Source organism: Gopherus flavomarginatus, chromosome 6 (assembly GCF_025201925.1).
Source record: "Gopherus flavomarginatus isolate rGopFla2 chromosome 6, rGopFla2.mat.asm, whole genome shotgun sequence".
NCBI classification, from domain to species: Eukaryota; Metazoa; Chordata; order Testudines; family Testudinidae; genus Gopherus; species Gopherus flavomarginatus.
The window spans coordinates 31494199-31512560 of record NC_066622.1 but is presented as its reverse complement, the minus strand read 5'-3'; the positions used below and the strand labels follow the sequence as shown (position 1 = coordinate 31512560).

At 49.7% G+C, this 18362-nt stretch overlaps 1 protein-coding gene across 4 annotated transcripts in view; it reads left to right on the top strand.

Annotated features, from left to right (window-relative positions):
* Window positions 1–5332: 5332 nt before the first annotated feature.
* Window positions 5333–18362, top strand: part of NAA40 (N-alpha-acetyltransferase 40, NatD catalytic subunit) — a 31963-nt gene continuing 18933 nt past the window's right edge. Inside the window, exons 1-3 of one of the 4 annotated variants that reach the window (XM_050960539.1) lie at window positions 5333–5534; window positions 6629–6740; window positions 11725–11820. In XM_050960539.1, coding sequence (XP_050816496.1) covers window positions 11782–11820 — 39 coding nt within the window. In that variant the 5' untranslated portion in view covers window positions 5333–5534; window positions 6629–6740; window positions 11725–11781. The remainder of the gene's footprint in view (window positions 5535–6628; window positions 6741–11724; window positions 11821–18362) is intronic. The other 3 variants (XM_050960537.1, XR_007775238.1, XM_050960538.1) reach the window with 3 other exon arrangements.

Here is an 18362-nt window from a genome sequence, read left to right as displayed (position 1 = left end):
ACCCTCGTCCTTTCCCCAGAGACAGGATACATGAGCTGGCTGTGTGCAGAGCTGAGGAAAGGCGATCTAGCCCTGCATGGCCCCCCTGCTCCCGCCCCCACCTCCACCCGCAAGAGGATGGATGCAATTCCTGGGTAGCAAACTCAGACCCTCTCAAAAGCCAGGCTGGATGGAGGAGATGGGAGAGGCTGTTGGGGTATGCGGGGTGTGTGATGCAGGGATGGGAATTTCGGGAGGATGTTGGTCAGAGTATCTCCCACTTTTAACCCCTACAGGTAAATGGTACTGTTTGCAAGCAGAAAAAAGAGGAGGGAGCTTGTGGGCAGAGTCAAGGCCACAGATTATGCTTTATGATCCAGCACAATCTTTCCTGCTCAGGAGGAACCCAGAACTGGAACAGTGGATGGGTGGCGGATTTTCAGTCGGGACTGAGGGGCATCTGCAGAGCTCAGTATGCGCATAAGAACCCCAGGGCTGGGATAGCAAGGGGCTGTGGAGTGGGGTTGAGAAGTCATCTCTCACCCTGTGCCCTGGAAGCTCTGCCATCCTTTTAGCCCCTGCAATCCTCCCTTGGGCCTTGCTCTCCTCAGCCTAGGGTTTGCGTTGATACCTTGGGAACCAGAGCCCTGTGGCTTGCTGCCTGATAAACAACCAGTCTCACTAGGCTCCCATGAGCATTTCTCAGAGTTAGGGTAAAGTGAATTAATTCACATAGACAGAAAGAACATGGGTCTGGAAAGTCTGATGTGTGCTACTATGGTCAAGCTGCTTCTCTATGCCTCAGTTTCCCTCTCTTAAGAAATAGGGACAGTGCTATGGAGGAGGAGGTTTGATGAGACCTTCTCAGAGCAGCCTGTGGGCAGCATGCAAGGCCCATTGTTGGCCCTCCATGTTTAGTTATTCCATTTCCCCTCAGCTCAGCCACTATGAAATGGCTCTTTTCAGCTGGGAGCATTTCCTCTAAAGGTGACACTGGGTCTGGTAGCACAACCTGAGACTAGGATCATATGACCCAGCCAAGCCAGGCATTCTTCCCACAATGCAATGGAGCAAAGGCCTCATTATGCGTTCCCTACCACTCCTTTCCCGACCCACTTCCACGCATTCACCGCTTCTGCTCCCAAGTAGGATGGCTCTGAGTCCTCCCCCTTGCCATTTCCACTGGCCTTGATGAAGGGACTCTGCAATGCTGGCGCCCTCTGGTGTCTGCTTGAGCCCGGATCAACAATTGATTTATCGCAATTATTATTATTAATTATTTGTTTTGCAGTAGTGCAGAACAAAAGGACGGTGCCTGCTCCAATCTAAGTAAATTTGAGATCATTAGACAGTTATTCTTGTCTCACCTCAAATCTGTTGCCAAAAAGAGGTAATAAAAATTGTATCCCAAGCACAAAATCTACTTGTCTGAAGGCAATTACAAAAATGGTCTCCCCACTGCTACCCCACCCCCAAAAGTCTCCATCCTGGGGAAATGGATGAAGAGAGTGTTGCAGCCTGCAGTAAATGACAGCTGACAAGCAGAGTTATTAATGATATTTTTTTAGATTCTAATAGGATCATTTTGAACCCCGCTCTACATTTAGATAGCAAGGTGAGTAATATAATCTAGCCTGTTTGGAATTATGAATGGGGAAACTGAAGCACAGAGAGGCAAAAGGACCTGCCTGAGTTCGCCAGCCATTTGGGATCAGAAACAAGAGTTCCTAATTCCCAGTCCCATGTCTCCTTTTTAGTCATTTGCAGCTACGTTGCACCTTTCACTCCACCGTGCTGCAGAACTTCTACACACACAACACCCTGCCTCTTGGGTGGAGCATGGTAATGAGTTCGGGGGCACTGATGCAAATGCCAAGTGCCAGGGGACTTTAAGTCTTTGGATGCACAGGGATTAGTACAACTGGGGACACTAGGAACTGTGAAGCTGATGCTTAGGGACTGAAGCCATTGCCAGGAGTAAGAACAGCAACTGAGAGGCCTTCCAAACCCTGCGTGGTGTCAGCCCATCAGCAGCTGGGCCCACTCCCCAGTTCATCTCCTGCCCTCCTCTACAACTTTCCTGATTTATCCATCACCCTCCTTTACAACCCCTCCCTGTCTTCCTTCCTCTCCCACCCACTTTCCTGGTCCCCTCTTTTCCCCCTGTGCCTTCTCCTTCCACCCACCTCCCACTTCCCTCTTCCCCTATGTCCTCCCCTCCCATCCCCATCTGCTCTCCCTGTGGTGCTGGAACAGTTTTTAGAGTGGAGGTGTGCCCTCCTTACACCTGTCTGCACCCCTCACCACCACCTAGAGCTGGGGCTCGAAACAGGGCCCTCATGAGGAGGGGCCTTGGATGGGGCAAGGGGGCCGAGAGGCTGGGGCCACAGCTGGGGGTGGAGCCCTGGGCCAGGGGTGCATGAGGAGCCCTAGGCCAGGGCCAGGAGCTGAGCCCCAGCTGCGGAGCTGGCAGCCTGGACCCTAGGTGCGGGGCCAGGAGCAGAGTTCCAGGTGCGGGGCTGGCAGCCAGGACCTCATGTGTGGATCTGGCAGCTGGAACCCCACATGTGGGGCTGGCAGCAGAGTCCCCAGGTGCAGGGTCAGCAGTGGAGCCCCTGAGCACAGAGGCAGCATCCAGGACCCAGGGCTGGTAGCTGAGACTAGCAGCGGAGTCCCTGGGTGCAGGACCGGCAGCTGGCCATCAGTTGGGACCCCACGCAAAACATGGGGGTGCTGCAGCACCTCCTGCATCCCTTGTTCCTGCACCTATGTGCCCTCCTCTCCTCTGCTTCCTCTTCCCTCCTAGTATCCTCCCCTTTACCTCTGCTCACACTACACACTCCTCTTACCCTTCAGCATACATGTTCCCTTTCAGCCCCTTTTTCTTCTTGTCTGTAGGCAGGAACATAAGGAGGCAAAGTAGAAGGGGAGGAGTGGCATAGGAATGAGGCTTGGTAAAATATGGAGGGAGCATGGGAGCATATGGCCGGGGACAGGGGGCATAAGGGGGCACATACAAAGGGGGCATGAGGGATGCATTTTGGAAGTGAGGGCATGATGTGCAGAGAGGGAGTGTGGTGAGGTGCATGGGGATATTAGGTTTGCAGGAGGGGACTTCAGGTGGTCAGAAAGGGACATGGGGCTTTGGGTAAGGGGCATAGAAGAGGCATGGGTTGCTGGGGGCATAAGGAGGGGAAATGGGAGCATTAGCTGGGGGCATCAGGTTGGGAGGAGGAGATCCAGGGAAGGGGCATAAGGGTTCATAGACTCATAGTTTAACCCAGAAGGGAACGTTAGTCTGACTTCCTGTACATAACAGGACATTAACTAAATCTCACCAAGTTACCCCTGTACTGAGCCCAAGAACTTCTTGTTGACTAAAGCATCTTCCAGAAAGGCAGCCAGTCTGGATTTGGAGACATCAAATGATGGAGAATCCCCCACTGCCCTCTGGAGTTGTGAAACATTGGTGCCTTATTTCTAATTGGAATGTGTCTAACTTCCAGACATTGGTTCTTGCTCTGCTTTTCTTCACTAGGCTAAAGAGCCCTTTAATACCTGGGATATTCTCTCCCTGAAGGTGCTTAGTTATACACTGTTTTCAAGTCACGTCTCAATCTTCTTTTTGAGACACTAAAGAGATTGAGCTCCATGTGTCTCCCTTATATGGCATTTTTTCCAGCCTTCAAATAATTTTTGTGGTTCTTTTCAGCACCCTCTCCAATTTTTCAACATCCTTTTACAAATTTGACCCCCTCAAACTAGATGTAGTATTGCAGTCTCACCAATGCCATATACAGAGGTAAAACCATCTCCCTGCTCCTACTCACTGCTCCTGTTTTAGACATCCAAGGACTGCGTCATATTGGCCCTTTTTTTTTAACCCTAGCATCACACTGAGAGTTCATGTTGAGTTGTTTGTCCACTATGACCCCTAAATCCTTTTCAAAGTAATTGTTTTCCATGATACCGTCCCTTACTCTATAGGGATGGCCTGCATTACTTTTTCCTAGATGTATAACTTTGCATTTGGCGGTATTGAAACACATTTTGTTGGAAGGGGCCCAGCTTACCAAGCAATCCAAATTGCTGTGTAGGACAGTCCTCCTCATTCCACTCATACTAGTACAACAATCTTTGTGTCATTTGCAAATGTTATCAGCAGTGGTTTCATATTTACTTGTTCCAGGTCATTGATGGAAATGTTGAATAGCATTGGACACAGCAGAAGTGTGGGGGGGTGTCGGGAAAGGGTGTTAAGATGGGGTCAGGGCATTGCTTTGGGGTGAGGTGTCACAGGAAGGAGTCAAAGGGGCATTGTGTTAGGGTCTTGGGGGCATTGGGTCTGGGGCCAAAGGAAGTGTTGGGTTGGAGTCAAGGGCCCAGGGAAAGGGAGCAGCAGATGTTGGGCTGGGGTCAAGAGGGCATTGGGTCTCAGTTACAAGGGCTGTTGGGTTGGGATACAAGGAGGTGGCATCAGAATCAGGAGTGTGAGGATGGATTTGGATCAAAGTGTGTGGGGAGATCTGGATCAGGTCAAGGACACGGGGGCATTAGGCAGGGATGTAGGAACACTGTCGGGCCAGGAGACATGGGGGCACTGGGCAGGGGCACAGAGATGGGAGCAGGGGTGTCCTATGAGGCACAGGGGGCAGGGCCAGCTTTAGGCCTATTCCACCAATTCCCCCGAATTGGGCCCCGCGCCCAGTGAGAATCCCTTCCCCGGCTAGAGGCGCCTTTTTAATTTTTACTCACCAGGCGGCGCTCCAGGTGTCCAGCAGCACTTCGGCGGTGGGTCCTTCAGTGCCGCTGAAGACTTGGAGCGAGTGAAGGACCCACCACTGAAGTGCCGCGAAAGACTCAGAGCGCTGCCTGGTGAGTACAAGCCCCATGTGTTTTTTTACATTTTTTTTTTCACTCATCCCTGCAGGGGCCCCGCACTTCCTAAAGCCGGCCCTGCAGGGGGTGTTCAGCCAGGGTCAGGGGGTGCAGGGAGGGGCAGGATGTCAGGGTATTGGGGCAAGGTCAGGGGTTACGGGGAGGGGGCAAGTATAGGATGGGGGACAGAGTGGAGGGGACATTCACCCCATAGGGTGGGACCATGTCCACAGAGGGGAGCTTGGGTGGGAGGAGGGGTCTCTCTGGGCACCCACACTGATGTGGAGGGCTGCTGCGCTCTCACGCGACGGGCCACTAGCCAATCAGAAGAACACTGTCCTCGCGCCGACCGCTGGGCGCGATCTCGACGAAGAACTCCCCTTTCCCCGCCTTTGCGCATGCGCACGAATCTTTCCCTCGCGCGCCGGCGAGTTGTGCGCGGTTCCGCGCTTGCGCAACGTGTCCCTCCCTTTCTCCGTAGTCTCTTGGCTCCGCGCCTGCGCAGAGTATGCCTCACTGCCCCCTTGCCCCTTCCTTCTCCGTCCGCGGGCTCAACGCAGGCGCAGTGTGTGCCTATCGACCGTTTTCTGTTCCCCCTTCGCCCCCTCCCCCTGTGGGTCCCCCCTCCCGCGGATTTGTGAGGAGTCGGTGGGGTCTCGTTTGTCGCCGCCATGGGGGTGAGTGAGGTCAGGGTCCCCCAGCCCCGGCGGAGGGACCAGGCCGGAGAGGGAGGGGAGAGGCCCGGGGTCAGGCGGGGGGATCCATGAGGGGGCTGTGAGGAAGGTGCAGGTGGTCCTGGGGGAGCATCCATGGAGGGGTTGTGAGGGGGTCTGGGGTCCATGGAGGGTGTGAGGGAGGCCCCTGGGGTGTCACTGAGGGGGGTAGTTGGAGAACCAGGGATGAAGGAGTTGGCGGATCATGAAGGAGGGAGTCTCTGGGGGAGCACATGACGGAGTGTCCATGGGGGTGCCTGAGGCCAGTGAGAAGGGGCTGGGGGCAGGTCTCTGGCAGGGGTGAAAAAGGTCCAGGGGGGCATCTGAGGAGGGAGTTGGGAGGCTCATGGGGGGGTCCTGTGAGGTTGGAGCTGGGCGTGTGTGTCTGTGAGAGGGTAATTGAGGGGTCCAGAGAAGACGTTGCAGGATCCATGGGTGTGACTGGGCAGAGTGGGAGATGGGGAGGAGGTAGGTTGGGTTTCTGGGATGAGTCCATTAAGGTAGTCCAGGGAGAGGGGGTAGGACCTGGAGGGGGTCAACATAGATGTCATGGAGGGAGAGATTTGAGTGGAGGTGGGAGGGTGTCAAGGGAGAGTGTGAGCTTTGGGGAGGGCAGCTGGGGAGGCACATAGGTGGGAGACCTGAAGGAGGAACTGGGGATGGTCCATGGAGGGGGATCTGGGGAGGGGAGGTCAATGTGAGGGGAGAGCAGAGCGTTGAGGACTCTGAAGATCTAGGGATCAGAAATGAGAGAACAGTGAAAGTGAGAGTTGGGCAGTTTCATGCAAGTGGGGAGACCTGGGGGGGAGCTGTGGGGGCAGGGAGAGAGCCTCAGTGGAATAAGGGGGAAGTTGTGGATAAATGGTGAACAGGTGTGAAGAGACATGTAGAAGGGAGAGGGTGATGATCTAAATCCCCCTTGAGGACGGAAGGAGGTCCTGGAGTGGGGGTCTGGATTCCCCTTGGATGAAAGGAGGCCATGGACTGTGCATTTACCTCTCTGCATAAAGGGGCCTGAGGGTTGTAATTCTTCCCTCCAATTTATCATCATATTCAAGCCCTGCTCCCAAACACCCAACCTACTCCAAAGTATGAGCTGGCCATAGTGTGTCTGCGTGCGCGCGCATGCATGCACACATGCTCGGACTGTACAGATGATGAACATACAAGGTAAAGAACATCTATCAGTAAATGCGTGAGAGATCATGGCTGCACTGCACTAATGTCAATTCTCAATGGATGGCATGATGTCTAATAGTTAAGGGTGCTTGGACTCTGGGGTTCTAGCTCTTGGAGGAGAGTGGTGTCGAGTGGTTAGAATGGATCCTATTTGCAGCTCTAGGATGGGAGCTGGGTCTAGTGGTTAGAATAGGAGGGAAACCAGGAACTGGTTACTTGCTATGTGATATTGAACCATATTACTCCCCCTTTGTATGCCGTAGTTTCTCCATCTATGTAATGGTGAAAATGCCTACTTCACAACAGTGAGGAGTTGGAAAGTGCTTTGAATGCCACTGTTGAAATGGGCTAAAGAAATGCAAAGCGTTATGAGCCACAACAAATTCGCTTCAGAACTGCTGCTAAAGATTTGTCTACACTCACATTATGCCACTTTAACTGTACCAGTATATTAAAGCAGTACATCCCCCTAATGTAGGTGTAATTAGACCAATACGAACATGTTTATATGATAGAGTGTGTTGGCATATCAGAAGGGAAATAAGCTATACTGGTATAAGGCACCTTTGTTGTGGTATAATTGTGTCCACACTACACTTGTATCTGTTAAAAAAAAAAATCACAACCCTAATGGACAGGGTTACCTGAGTCTAAAAAAATTAATGCAAATGGGAGGATTTTTATTGGAGCAAAGTCAAAAATACTATTCTATTTATTATTGGATTTCTGTGCTTTAAGAATACTTTTCCTTGTCAGGTTGCTCTTATATATTCTGCCCCAAAAGTGGCATCAGGCTTTTGTGTTTGAATGAGATTCCCAGATTCATAGACTCTAGGACTGGAAGGGACCTCAAGAGGTCATCGAGTCCAGTCCCCTGCCCTCATGGCAGGACCAAATACTGTCTGGATCCAGGTGTAAAGTTTTAGAGCATCAATCTCTTTATTTAAAACCAAATAATGTAGTTCTTTCTTCTCGCTGTCCGCTTCAGAAGTGCAGTACTGAAGGGGAATAACGTGTTGGCTCAGGTAATATAGCTCTGAGAGCGAGCTCTCAGAAATAGTTTGCTTCAGATACATTCCTGAACTGAAAAGCTTTGATTTTCTCTCCCTGGGACGCAATCACATGTATGGTGAAGATGGCTCTATTTTAGGGGAGAGGCTTATGCTTCAACATCTGTGGTGGAACGAAGACTTTTGTGGGTGTTGGTCCCATGAGAAGAGGTGGTTTTGGTGCTATAACCAAGGAATCTGTTCAGCCTTTTAAATGATGACTCTCTCCTTGCACCTAGTTGTACATTGGGACCCAGAGTCTGTTTAAAAACACATATATCCCCCAACTCTCAGCAGTTGAAACCTCTGAAAATAAACTTTATGAAGCCCATTGGAGTCTTTATTTTCATTGGCCTCTAGTTGTTATAGTGGTATGGCTGTCTTAAAAATAGACTGCTGAGTTATTTAATTCGAAGAAGAGGCTTCTGCATTTGAGCCATGTTGACTAATTTTTCATGTGTGTTCTAGATGTTAGAGCATGGCATGGAGTCAGGTCTGACTACTGAGTTGTATTCCTAACTCTAGAAGGAGAAGTGTGACCCATGAGTTAAAGCAGGGAGTCAGGATGCCTGGTTTCTATTCCCAGTTTTGGAAGGAGTGTAGGGTGCAGCGTGTTAGGACATTGGGGTTGGGAGTCAGGACTATGGGGTTCTATCCCCGGGTTTGGGAGGGGAGAAGAGGAAGTGCTTAAAAAGAAAATGCTGGGCAAGTTTATTTTTCTTTTGGCCACATTTTTGAAGTGTGGTAGTGTCTCTTCCTTCCCCACCTCTCCAAATAAATCACTCCTCTGAGTGGTAAATGGTTTCTGAGGTGAAAAGGTATTAAATCTTTATTCTAAAATTGTGTTCAAGATGTATGTTTGGGTCTGACTATAGCTAATTTAGCAGAATGCCGATTAACTTCAACAGCAGGGCTGATTGTAGAAGCAACTTTTGGAAAGTTTAAGGTTTTAAATCTAGGTAATTCTGGAAGAAACAAGCTAGGTTAACTTCAGCCCACACCCTTAGGCCTATCCTGTGAGTTTAGACCACTGCAGCATTAGCAGGGTTTTCAGTAATAGTGCATCATCCATGCTGTGGATGTTCCTTTCTGCGAAGTATAAAAAAGTTGAGGTAAGACTTTTCTTGTGGATCCCTGATTTCTAGGTGACATGATCCAAAGAGCAGTGCTGTGTTGCTTCCTCATTTAGATCACTTCAAGTTCAAGTATTGCATAGATGCCTTGTGTAATTTTGCTTGGTGCATTCTGGAAGCATCAGATAGTGGCTACTGCTAGATTCATGGTACTGATGTCTGACCTTAATCCAGTCCAGCAACAGACAGCATTCTAGTTGGCCCAAACCATCTGTGTAATACTGAAGCTGTATTTTGCTCTTCAAAGCTTGTCCTAGGCCTTCCTGAAGCTGTGGTAGATCACACTGGAGTTGAATCCTTCCATGGATGAGCTGTTTCCTCAACAATTGGTGCCATGTGTTTTTTGGCACCACCCTGCTTTTCTTTAGTGCTTGGTGTTTGTTTTTCCTATGTTTTGTCCCAGTGAGCATTTATGGCTGGCCAAAGGGAAATTTCTCCCTTGTGCTCCGCTAACCGGATGGCTCAGGAGTTTGGAAATGAGTCTCTTACTTCTAGGTCATCAATTCCCATCTGGCCTTGGGTCAGGAGCAACTAAAAGTCATTCCCATCTGATGATCTTTTGGTGGCCCCTGTGTAATGATTTGCTGATCTCAGTCTGGTCCCCAGTGAGCAAATGTTCACGTTACAGAAACAACCTCCAGCATTGGCGCTTGGCCTCTTAGTTGAGAGGTTGAAGATTAATTAAGCCATTTCCCTCTTTCTCCTAGTACCATGATGGCTGGAAACCATGTGGGATGCTTGTTTGCAGCTATCCGCCTGGGGACAGACAGAAGATTGACTATGCCAACCTGCACTTTCTCTCTCTCACAAACCGCTTTAAAAGTTACCTCTCTGCATCAGAATAAGGATTATCTCCAAATGAGAGAGTGGAGAATGCAAGTTACAGTGCAGTCCAGTGTAACTTCATTACTAAAATAAGGGATAGCTAAGGGTGAACTTGTCTCTTGCCATAATGATTTTTTAAACTGCTGGCAATCTTGCCCCGACTGGCCCCAGTCAGAATGGATAGCTGTTAAGTGAAATAAGTGCTGAAGTTTGCTGATCAGGACATGAATCTGCCATGAGCCCATACTCTCAATTCAGTGGGAGGCGTTTTGAATCAATCATGGGTGAAAGGGAGTTCGTCCCAATCAGAGTCTTTTTCAGCATCCCCAAAGAAAGTACCCGTATCTGCTTTCCCTGGTATCAGGCAGCATAAAGTTATGCATGCAAGGAACTAGGAATTTTCTCAATGTCAGGATTTGGGATTAAACAAGCAATTTCAGGAATGCAACTTTAAGTCTGGTCTGTGCAAAGGAGGTTCACGAGATGCTCTGCTGCCATGTGTTTATGTAGCTTGCACCTGGCAACTTTCCTGCCTCACTTCCCCTTGGTTCATGTGTAGACTGAACATGTTTGCCAGCCACGTGTCAGGAGAACTGGTGTCCTGATTTGAACTTGGGTGGTTTATTTTTTTATGTGAGCATTAAGGTTAAGCATAGTACTGGCTCACACCCGCCAGTATTTAGTGACTTGCAGACACAGCTATACTTTATAGCGCTGCAGAAAATAAATGACTTATGGCAGCATTTCCAAGCATGATTGCAGTAGGGTGAATAGTGGAGCAGAGTAAAATTACTATTGTGATCCCTAAGTTGTGACATGAGTTAGATTCTCAATATTGATCTGCTTTACAAAGCACCAGTGCTGTGGGGAACAAGTGTCTCATGTCTCATAAAGCAGTTTCTTCATCTGGATGATCAGCTCCAAAGCAAATGCTGACCAGGATGCAGGGCTGCATGTACAGCGATTTCGAGGCTGTGAAGCAACCACAAATCCAACAGACTGTACAGCAGCAGCTGTGCTAACTGCATAGCTCATCTTCCGCCAGATGTCATAGTTCGCCTTTCTCCTCTTGTACTGAAAATCTATACAGTAAATATGCTTCTGTAGAGGTGTGTGCAGGGCATCTCTTTAAAGAATGGCATTTCCTACTATGCTTTCATCTTATCCCAATATAGTGCTATCCCTGAAAGTCCCCAGCAATGCCTGGCATATGCTTCATAAATATTAAAAGATAGTAGTTCTTAATTTAAAAAAAAGGAAAACTTTAAATATGCATATGAACGAAGTCTAAACAAGTTACATTAGAGTAAATAAGTAATTTATTCTGCTTTGGGGATATAGGGTGGAATTATTTGATAAATTCCTAAAATCAAACGGGTTGTGTTTCATAAATCTGATCCTTAGATTATGTTTTTTCATGCCTGTGGGTCTCTGCTAGTGAAAAGAGTGTTTTTGTTTGACCATTTGTGGGCAGTATTTTAAAATAAAACTAATATAAAATATTTGCATTGATAGTTCAACCAAAAAAACCCCCAACAACCCACCTTGGTATAAAACAGTTTTCATTGGAAGCAGCTCTAAAATGGCTTTTTAAATTCCCAAGTCTGAATTTCTGTGGTCTGTGCTGCAGTAACTAGAACGGTATTGCTGAACAATATCTGATCTGTTTCAGTCATGAAACTTGGCATAATGTAGGATGGGCAGACAGCAGCCACTGGGCTTCTTTCTGCAGTATAGCGTGCAGCTGTCCTTTAATGCCCTGTAGAGACTACAGATCTCTGAGTGGAATAGTGTGTCTTGATCAAGCAAATGACTCTTGGACCATTGCATGCTGAAATATGTAGTCCCTTTGGGCCAGACTGGCAGATTGCCACCACCCCTCAATTTTATGCCTGTTATAGGTAGTGCCCTTGAGTTCAAGACAAGGTGAGGGTTGTCGTGCTGTAACCCTGAATCATTCTGTTTCAGAGAAAGTCAAGTAAAGCCAAGGAGAAGAAACAGAAGCGACTGGAGGAACGGGCTGCCATGGATGCTGTTTGTGCTAAGGTAGAAGCAGCCAATAAAGTAAGTGTGTCTCCTCCGCCCCTCCCCTCAAACAAGCGTTAACTCCACTCTATCGTAATTTGAGGACTAGCTGGCCTTGAGATTGTTAATGGTAAAGACCAATCTCCCCCATGGGTTTGGGCAATTGAATAGCTCAGAGGATTAATATTAGGGGATGCGGAGCTTTACACCTCCAGCTTGTTGTGTCCTAAAAGTCACTACAGTCTGGTGGCCATTCCATGGTACGTGTGAAGTGAGTTGATGGATCCATGTTACAGAAGCCACCATCAACACTGATGCCAGTGTTGACAGTTTCCTCAGAGACCAGGCATTGAAAGACTGGAGATTGAAATGCCACTTTCTTTCTACAGCGGGTCCCTACACATCAAGAGTGAGGAGTCCTTGTAGAGTTATGCAGGGGGGAGAGGCAGTGTTGTCTAGTAGATAGAGCACTTGGGCACAGCTTGGCCACTGGCATGCTGCGTGACCTTGGGCAAGTTACGTCCAAGCTCAGTGCCTCAGTTTTTCCCTCTGTAAAATGGGGATAATGATACTGCTTTCTAAGGCATTTTGGATTCTATGGATGAAAAGTACAGTAACGCCTCACTTAAAGTCATCCTGGTTAATGTTGTTTCATTGTTATGTTGCTGATCAATTAGAGAACATGCTCGTTTAAAGTTGTGCAGTGCTGCCTTATAATGTCGTTTGGCAGCTGCCTGCTTTGTCCACTGCTTGCTGGAGGAGCAGTTTGTGGGAACTTGAAACCAGGATGAACTGGCAGCCCCCATGAGCTCCCCGTTCCTCTCAGTTCCCTTAGCCTGCTGGGCAGCTGCTGCCATCATTCGCTGGCAGTTCAGCTGTCCCTTTCCCCCCTGCCATGTGCTGCTCCTGCCCTCTGCCTTAGAGCTGCTCTCTGGAGCCTCCTGCTTGCTGTATGGGGAGGGAAAGGGGGGCTAATGTCAGGGTGTCCCCCTCCCTCCTGCTCCTGCACCCCACTTACCCCATTTCCATAGAACAGGGGCGGGACACGACAGGGTCAGGATGGAGGGAGCTTGCTGGCAGGAGCTGCTGTCTCAACTTGCTGAGCTATTTAAAAAGGAAGTGTACTTAAAGTAGAGTCAGCGTACTTAAAGGGGCAATGCGCATCTCTCTCTCTCACACACATGGTGTGAGTCTCTGTCTCTGTCTGCCATGCTGTCTCCCCTCCCTCCATTCGTGCTGCCTTGTAGAGTGTGAGGCTACATTAACAACAATGTGTTCACCCTTGAGGGCCCAGCCGATTGCTAGTTCATCATGTGGCAGTAAGGCATTCACTGGGAAATATCCCACCCTCTGACTTCACCACCTCAACCAAGCTTCACAATCATCATTGCTGTGTATCAGTATTAAATTAACTTATACTATGTGTGTGTGTGTGTGTGTGTGTATAGATATAGATAATATAGTCTTTTGTCTGGTGAAAAAAATTTCCCTGGAACCTAACCCCCCCATTTACATTAATTCTTACAGGGAAATTGGATTCGCTTAACATGGTTTCACTTAAAGTCACATTTTTCAGGACCATAACTACAACATTAAGAGGAGTTACTGTACTATATCTGTGCATTATTACTATGGAAGAGAATGCATTCTACCACTCCCACATTCTATAGATAAATGGAATCTCTGGGGTGGTTGCTCTCTAGTGGTTTTCTATAGCTCTCATTGCCATATCTGTGCACTTCCAATGGTAAATTAAATCTGCAGGGTGAGGTGCCTGTCGGACTTCATGCAGTCTTCTGCTCTTCTCTCCTCAACCAAAGGAGGAGGAGAGGAAGGATGGTCTAGGGCAGGGGCAGTCAATAAATGGGTGGCCTGCAGGCAAAATCTGGACCAGGAGACACTTGTATGGACCGCAAAATCATTTTATTTACTTACTATTATCATTACTGTTATTGCAATGTGAAAAATATTTCTCTGGAGTCTGTACCTTGACTATATCTTAACCAAGAAATGTGGACTTTGACAAAAAAAATAGACTACCCCTAGTCTAGGGGTTAGGAAAGTGGCCTGGAAGATCAGGGTTCAAGTCCCTGCTTGTGATCTTGGGCAAATGACTTAGGCTTTGTCTACACTGACACTTTCATCATTAAAACTTTTGTTGCTCAGCGATGTGAAAAAACACATCTTGGACAACAAAAGTTTTAACAACACAAAGCACTGGTGTGGACAGCACTTTATCGGCAGGAGCCACACTTCTGGTAACAAAGCTACCACTCCTGGTTGGAAGTGGTTTTATTTTGTTACTGGGATAGCTCTCTCCTAGTGATAAAGAGTGGCTACACAGCACATCTTACAACGGCGTGTTTGCAGCAGCACAGCCTCACCATTATAATGTGCGCAATGTATCCATAGCCTTAGTCTCTATGCTTCCATTGCCCATCTGCAAAATGGAGATAATAGTAGAAGGGAAGATAAATGAATGCAAGATTGTGAAGCACCCAAATACTATGGTGATGTGGGGGACACCTACCATAGAAAGACATTTACGTATTTTAACTTTCCTCCTGCCGGTGATTGGTTTCACCCAAGACTAGCCCGGAAAGGGTTAACAGGGCTCAGAAGGGGCCAATTAACCTGATAAGCCAGGGGTGGGCGAACTTTCTGGGCTGAGGGCCACATCTGGGTGGGGAAATTATATGCAGGGCAGGGGATTGGGGTGTGGAAGGGAGTACAAGGTGCAGGAAGGGGCTCAGGGCAAGGGATTGGGGCAGAGGAGGGGTGCGGGTTGTTTGAGGGGGCACAGGGAAGGGGATTGAGGTGCAGGGGGATGTGGGATGCGGCAGGGGGTTGAGGTGCACAGGGGTTCAGGGTGCAGCAGGGGCCTCGGCAGGGGGTTGGGGTTCAGGAGTGGTGTGGGGTGTACAAGGGGTTCAGGATAGGGAGGAGGGGTGCAAGGTGCAGGCAGGGGGTTTAGGGCAGGGAGTTGGGGGCCAGGGTGCAGGACAGCTCCGAGGTGGCAGTGGTGCACACCGGGGCCAGGGCAGGCTCCCTGCATGCCTGCCCTGTCCCAGGCCCTGTGCTGCTCCAGGAAGTGCTGCAGCCCCTGGGAGAGGAGGGGTGGGGGGTGCTGCCCTTGCTGTGCCTCCAGGTACCTCCCCCAAAGCTCCCATTGGCTGTGGTTCCCTTCTCCCGGCCAATGGGAGATGCAGGGGGTGGATCTGGCCCATGGGCCGTAGTTTGCCCACCCCTGTGATAGGCCACTCCTGAAGGAGGATTAGTCTTGATAGGCAATCCCTGATTGAGGTTGGAGCCAAGGGACTAGGCAGAGCTGGTATAAGGCCAGTGAAGACTGTGGTGTGGAAGCCTGCAGTCATTCTCTTGTCTTACAGAGGGAAAAGGAGAAAACCTATGGGGAGAGTAGAAGCGCTGGGATTCTGTCCCTGAGGAAAGGACTTTACCAGAGAGGTGGTGGAGAAGGAAGCATGCTAGAGGTGGAGTAGGAAAAGCCTCAGGGAAACAGCAGCCAGGTTTGGGACAGTGCACACCTTGGCCACTGAGTCGAATGGCCCTGAGCTAGAACCCAGACTAGTGGGTGGGCCTTGGTTCCCCTACCAGCCACTGGAGAAGTGGCACAGTCTGGGCAGTGAATTGGAAGACTGCCTGAGACAGTTCATATGGAGAGACTTTGATGCCTTGGAAGGGGGAAACCACCTAGTGACCTGGCCAAAGGGCCAAGCCACAAAGAGAGAACACCCCAAATCTGGAGTGTGAGAGGGGACACAGCATGAAAGATAGATAGTGGGAGTATCAGACCAGGGAGTTCCATTGTCCAGATGCCGCCACAAGGAGACACCCCAGCAGTGAGTAAAGAACCCCTTTACAGTGCCAGTTATGGAGAAGATCAAACATGCTTTGTCTTGGAGGAGGGTCCCTGAAAATAGTCAGACTACAGATCACACTTTTTAATCTCCTGTGGATGCTCATTCCTCAGCTGAACTCCCACGACCAGGAGCACTTTATGCGCTTTTTAAGCCACATTGTCCCAGAGAAATCCAGCTGTCAACACAGGTCATGAACAGGGATGAGAACCCCTGTGTAATTGGCATTATTTTGCAAGAAACTGTTCGCATATCATGTAGCACACTTAAACTTAGGGTATGTCCATACTGCAGTTGGTGTGTGTGACTGCAGTGTGTGTAGGCTCATCTGAGTTAGCTAACACAGATACCAATAGCAATGAAGTCATGAAAACACAAGCCTCAGTGTGGGTGTACAAGCCCACCGGGCTCCTGGCTATGTACTCGACTAGCTGTCCTGCACTGAAGTCTATGCTGCTATGGCCTCACTGTTGTTGGTACCTGAACTAGCTAGATTAATGCTAGCTTGGGTGTGTCTATACATGCTGCAGTCACACCTCTGAGTGCAGTGTAGACATACTGCAAGTAGTTACTATGTCCCTTTTTACAGTCCTTTATAGGCAGAGTCCCCTTTTCCATTGCTTGAAGTATACAGCCATTTAAACAAGTATGCCTCAGTGTATATTTTCACAGATCAGTGTTAAATGATACACAGAAGGGTGATTACAATTCTTCTATCTTGTCTCTTACACAGATGGCTGGCAGTGTAGTGGCCTATCTGCCTACCCTGAATTCCCCTTTCGTTTCAGTTAGATGCACTATTTTTTGTTCTGTTTATTAACTGCTTAGCATTGCTGAGCACTGTTAACGGCTACTTCCCACCCCAGAGATGGTGGGTGGATGACTTGATTGCTTCTTATGCTTTTGCCACCACACAAGGGTGCTTGTTGTTGTCCTGTAGATCTCATGTGCTATAGTGCTGGGCATTTTAGGAATGTATGCACTAATAATAGTAATTATAAAACACTCAGAGGTGCTTGAATGAGAGGTGAGAAAGGATGTTCTAGTGCAGTGGTCCCCAACCGGTTGATCGTGATCGACTGGTCGATCCTAGAGGATCTCCCAATCGATCGTGATCTCTGGTGGCACAGCGGGGCTGCTGCTAAGACAGGCTCCCTGCCTGTCCCAGCTCCACGCCCGCTTCTGGAAGCAGCCAGTGTGGGTGAGGGGTCAGGAGGCTGCTCCTGCCTGCAAGCACTGCCCCTGCAGCTCCCATTGGCCAGCGTGTGTGGGTGGGGGTGAGCGCACAGGGATACATTGGCCCCATCCAGGAGTGATGTGGGGCTAGGGTAGGCAAGGAGCCTGCCTTAGCAGCAGCCATGCTACACTGCCAACCAGAAGCTGCTGGAGGTAAGTGCTGCCCAGCGGGAGGCCGCGCCCCAAGCCCCAGCCCTGACCCCCCTCCCGGAGCCGGCACCCCAAACCCCCTCCTGCACCCCAAGCTCTGGCTCTGACCCCCCTCCCGGAGCCAGCACCCCCACCCCCTCCTGCACCCCAACACTCTGCCCCAGGCCTGACTCCCCTCCCAGAGCCAGCACCCCATACCCCCTCATGCAGTCCAACCTCCTGTCCCAGCCCTGACCCCCTCCCAGAACCAGCACCCTGTACCCCACCCTTCCCCAGTCCAGAGTCCCCTCGAGCACCCAAACTCACTCGTAGAGCTTGCCCCCTCACCCTCTCCTGCACCCCAACCCCCTGCCCCAGACTCAGCCCAGAGTCCCCTCCTGGATCGCAAACTCCTCTGCTCCAGCCCAGAGCCTGCATCCCCTCCCGAATCCCTAACCCAATCCGGTGAAAGTGAGTGAGGGTGGGGGAGAGAGAGTGATGGGGGGGAAGACTGGAGTGAGTGGGGTGGGGCTTTAGGGAAGGGGCAGGGCCTCTGGGAAGGGGTGGGGGTAGATACTGGGTTGTCCTTAAATTCAAAAAGTGATCTTGGGCCTAAAAAGGTTGGAGACCACGGGTCTAATGGTTATGGTGTTAGCCAGGGATTTAGGAGATTAGTTCAGTTCCCTACTGTGTCCCAGGCTTCCTCTGAGACTTTGGGTAAATCAGTGTATTCCTTGGTTTCACCACCTGTAAAATGGAGGTAACACTGCCCTGCCTGATGGATGTTAAGATGATAAATGCATTACAGATTGTGAGGTACCCAGATTGTATGGTAATGGGCGCCATGTAAGTTCCTAAGGATATGTCTACACTTCAGCAGTACAGCTACAGCTGCAGCTATTCCACTGTAGCTTAGACTCTTCCTACATCAACAGAAGGGGTTTTTCCCTTCAGTATAGTTAATCCACTTCTCCAAGAGGCAATAGTTTGGTTGATGGAAGAATTATTCCGTTGACTTAGCCATTTCTACAGCTTGTGTTAGGTCGACCTAACTATGTCACACAAGGCATGAAAGTTTTCTCAGTCCTGAGCGATGTAGTTAGTCCAGAGGTGGGCAAACTACAGACTGGGGGTTGCATCTGGCCCTCCAGATGTTTGAATCTGGCCCTTAAGCTCCCGCCAGGGAGCGGGATTGGGGGCTTGCCCCACTCTGTGCGGCTCCCAGAAACAGTGGCATGTCCCCCCTCTGGCTCCTACACGTAGGGGCAGCTCCCAGGGGGCTCTGCATGCTGCCCCCGCCTCAAGCGCTGCCCCCGCAGCTCCTATAGGCCGGGAACC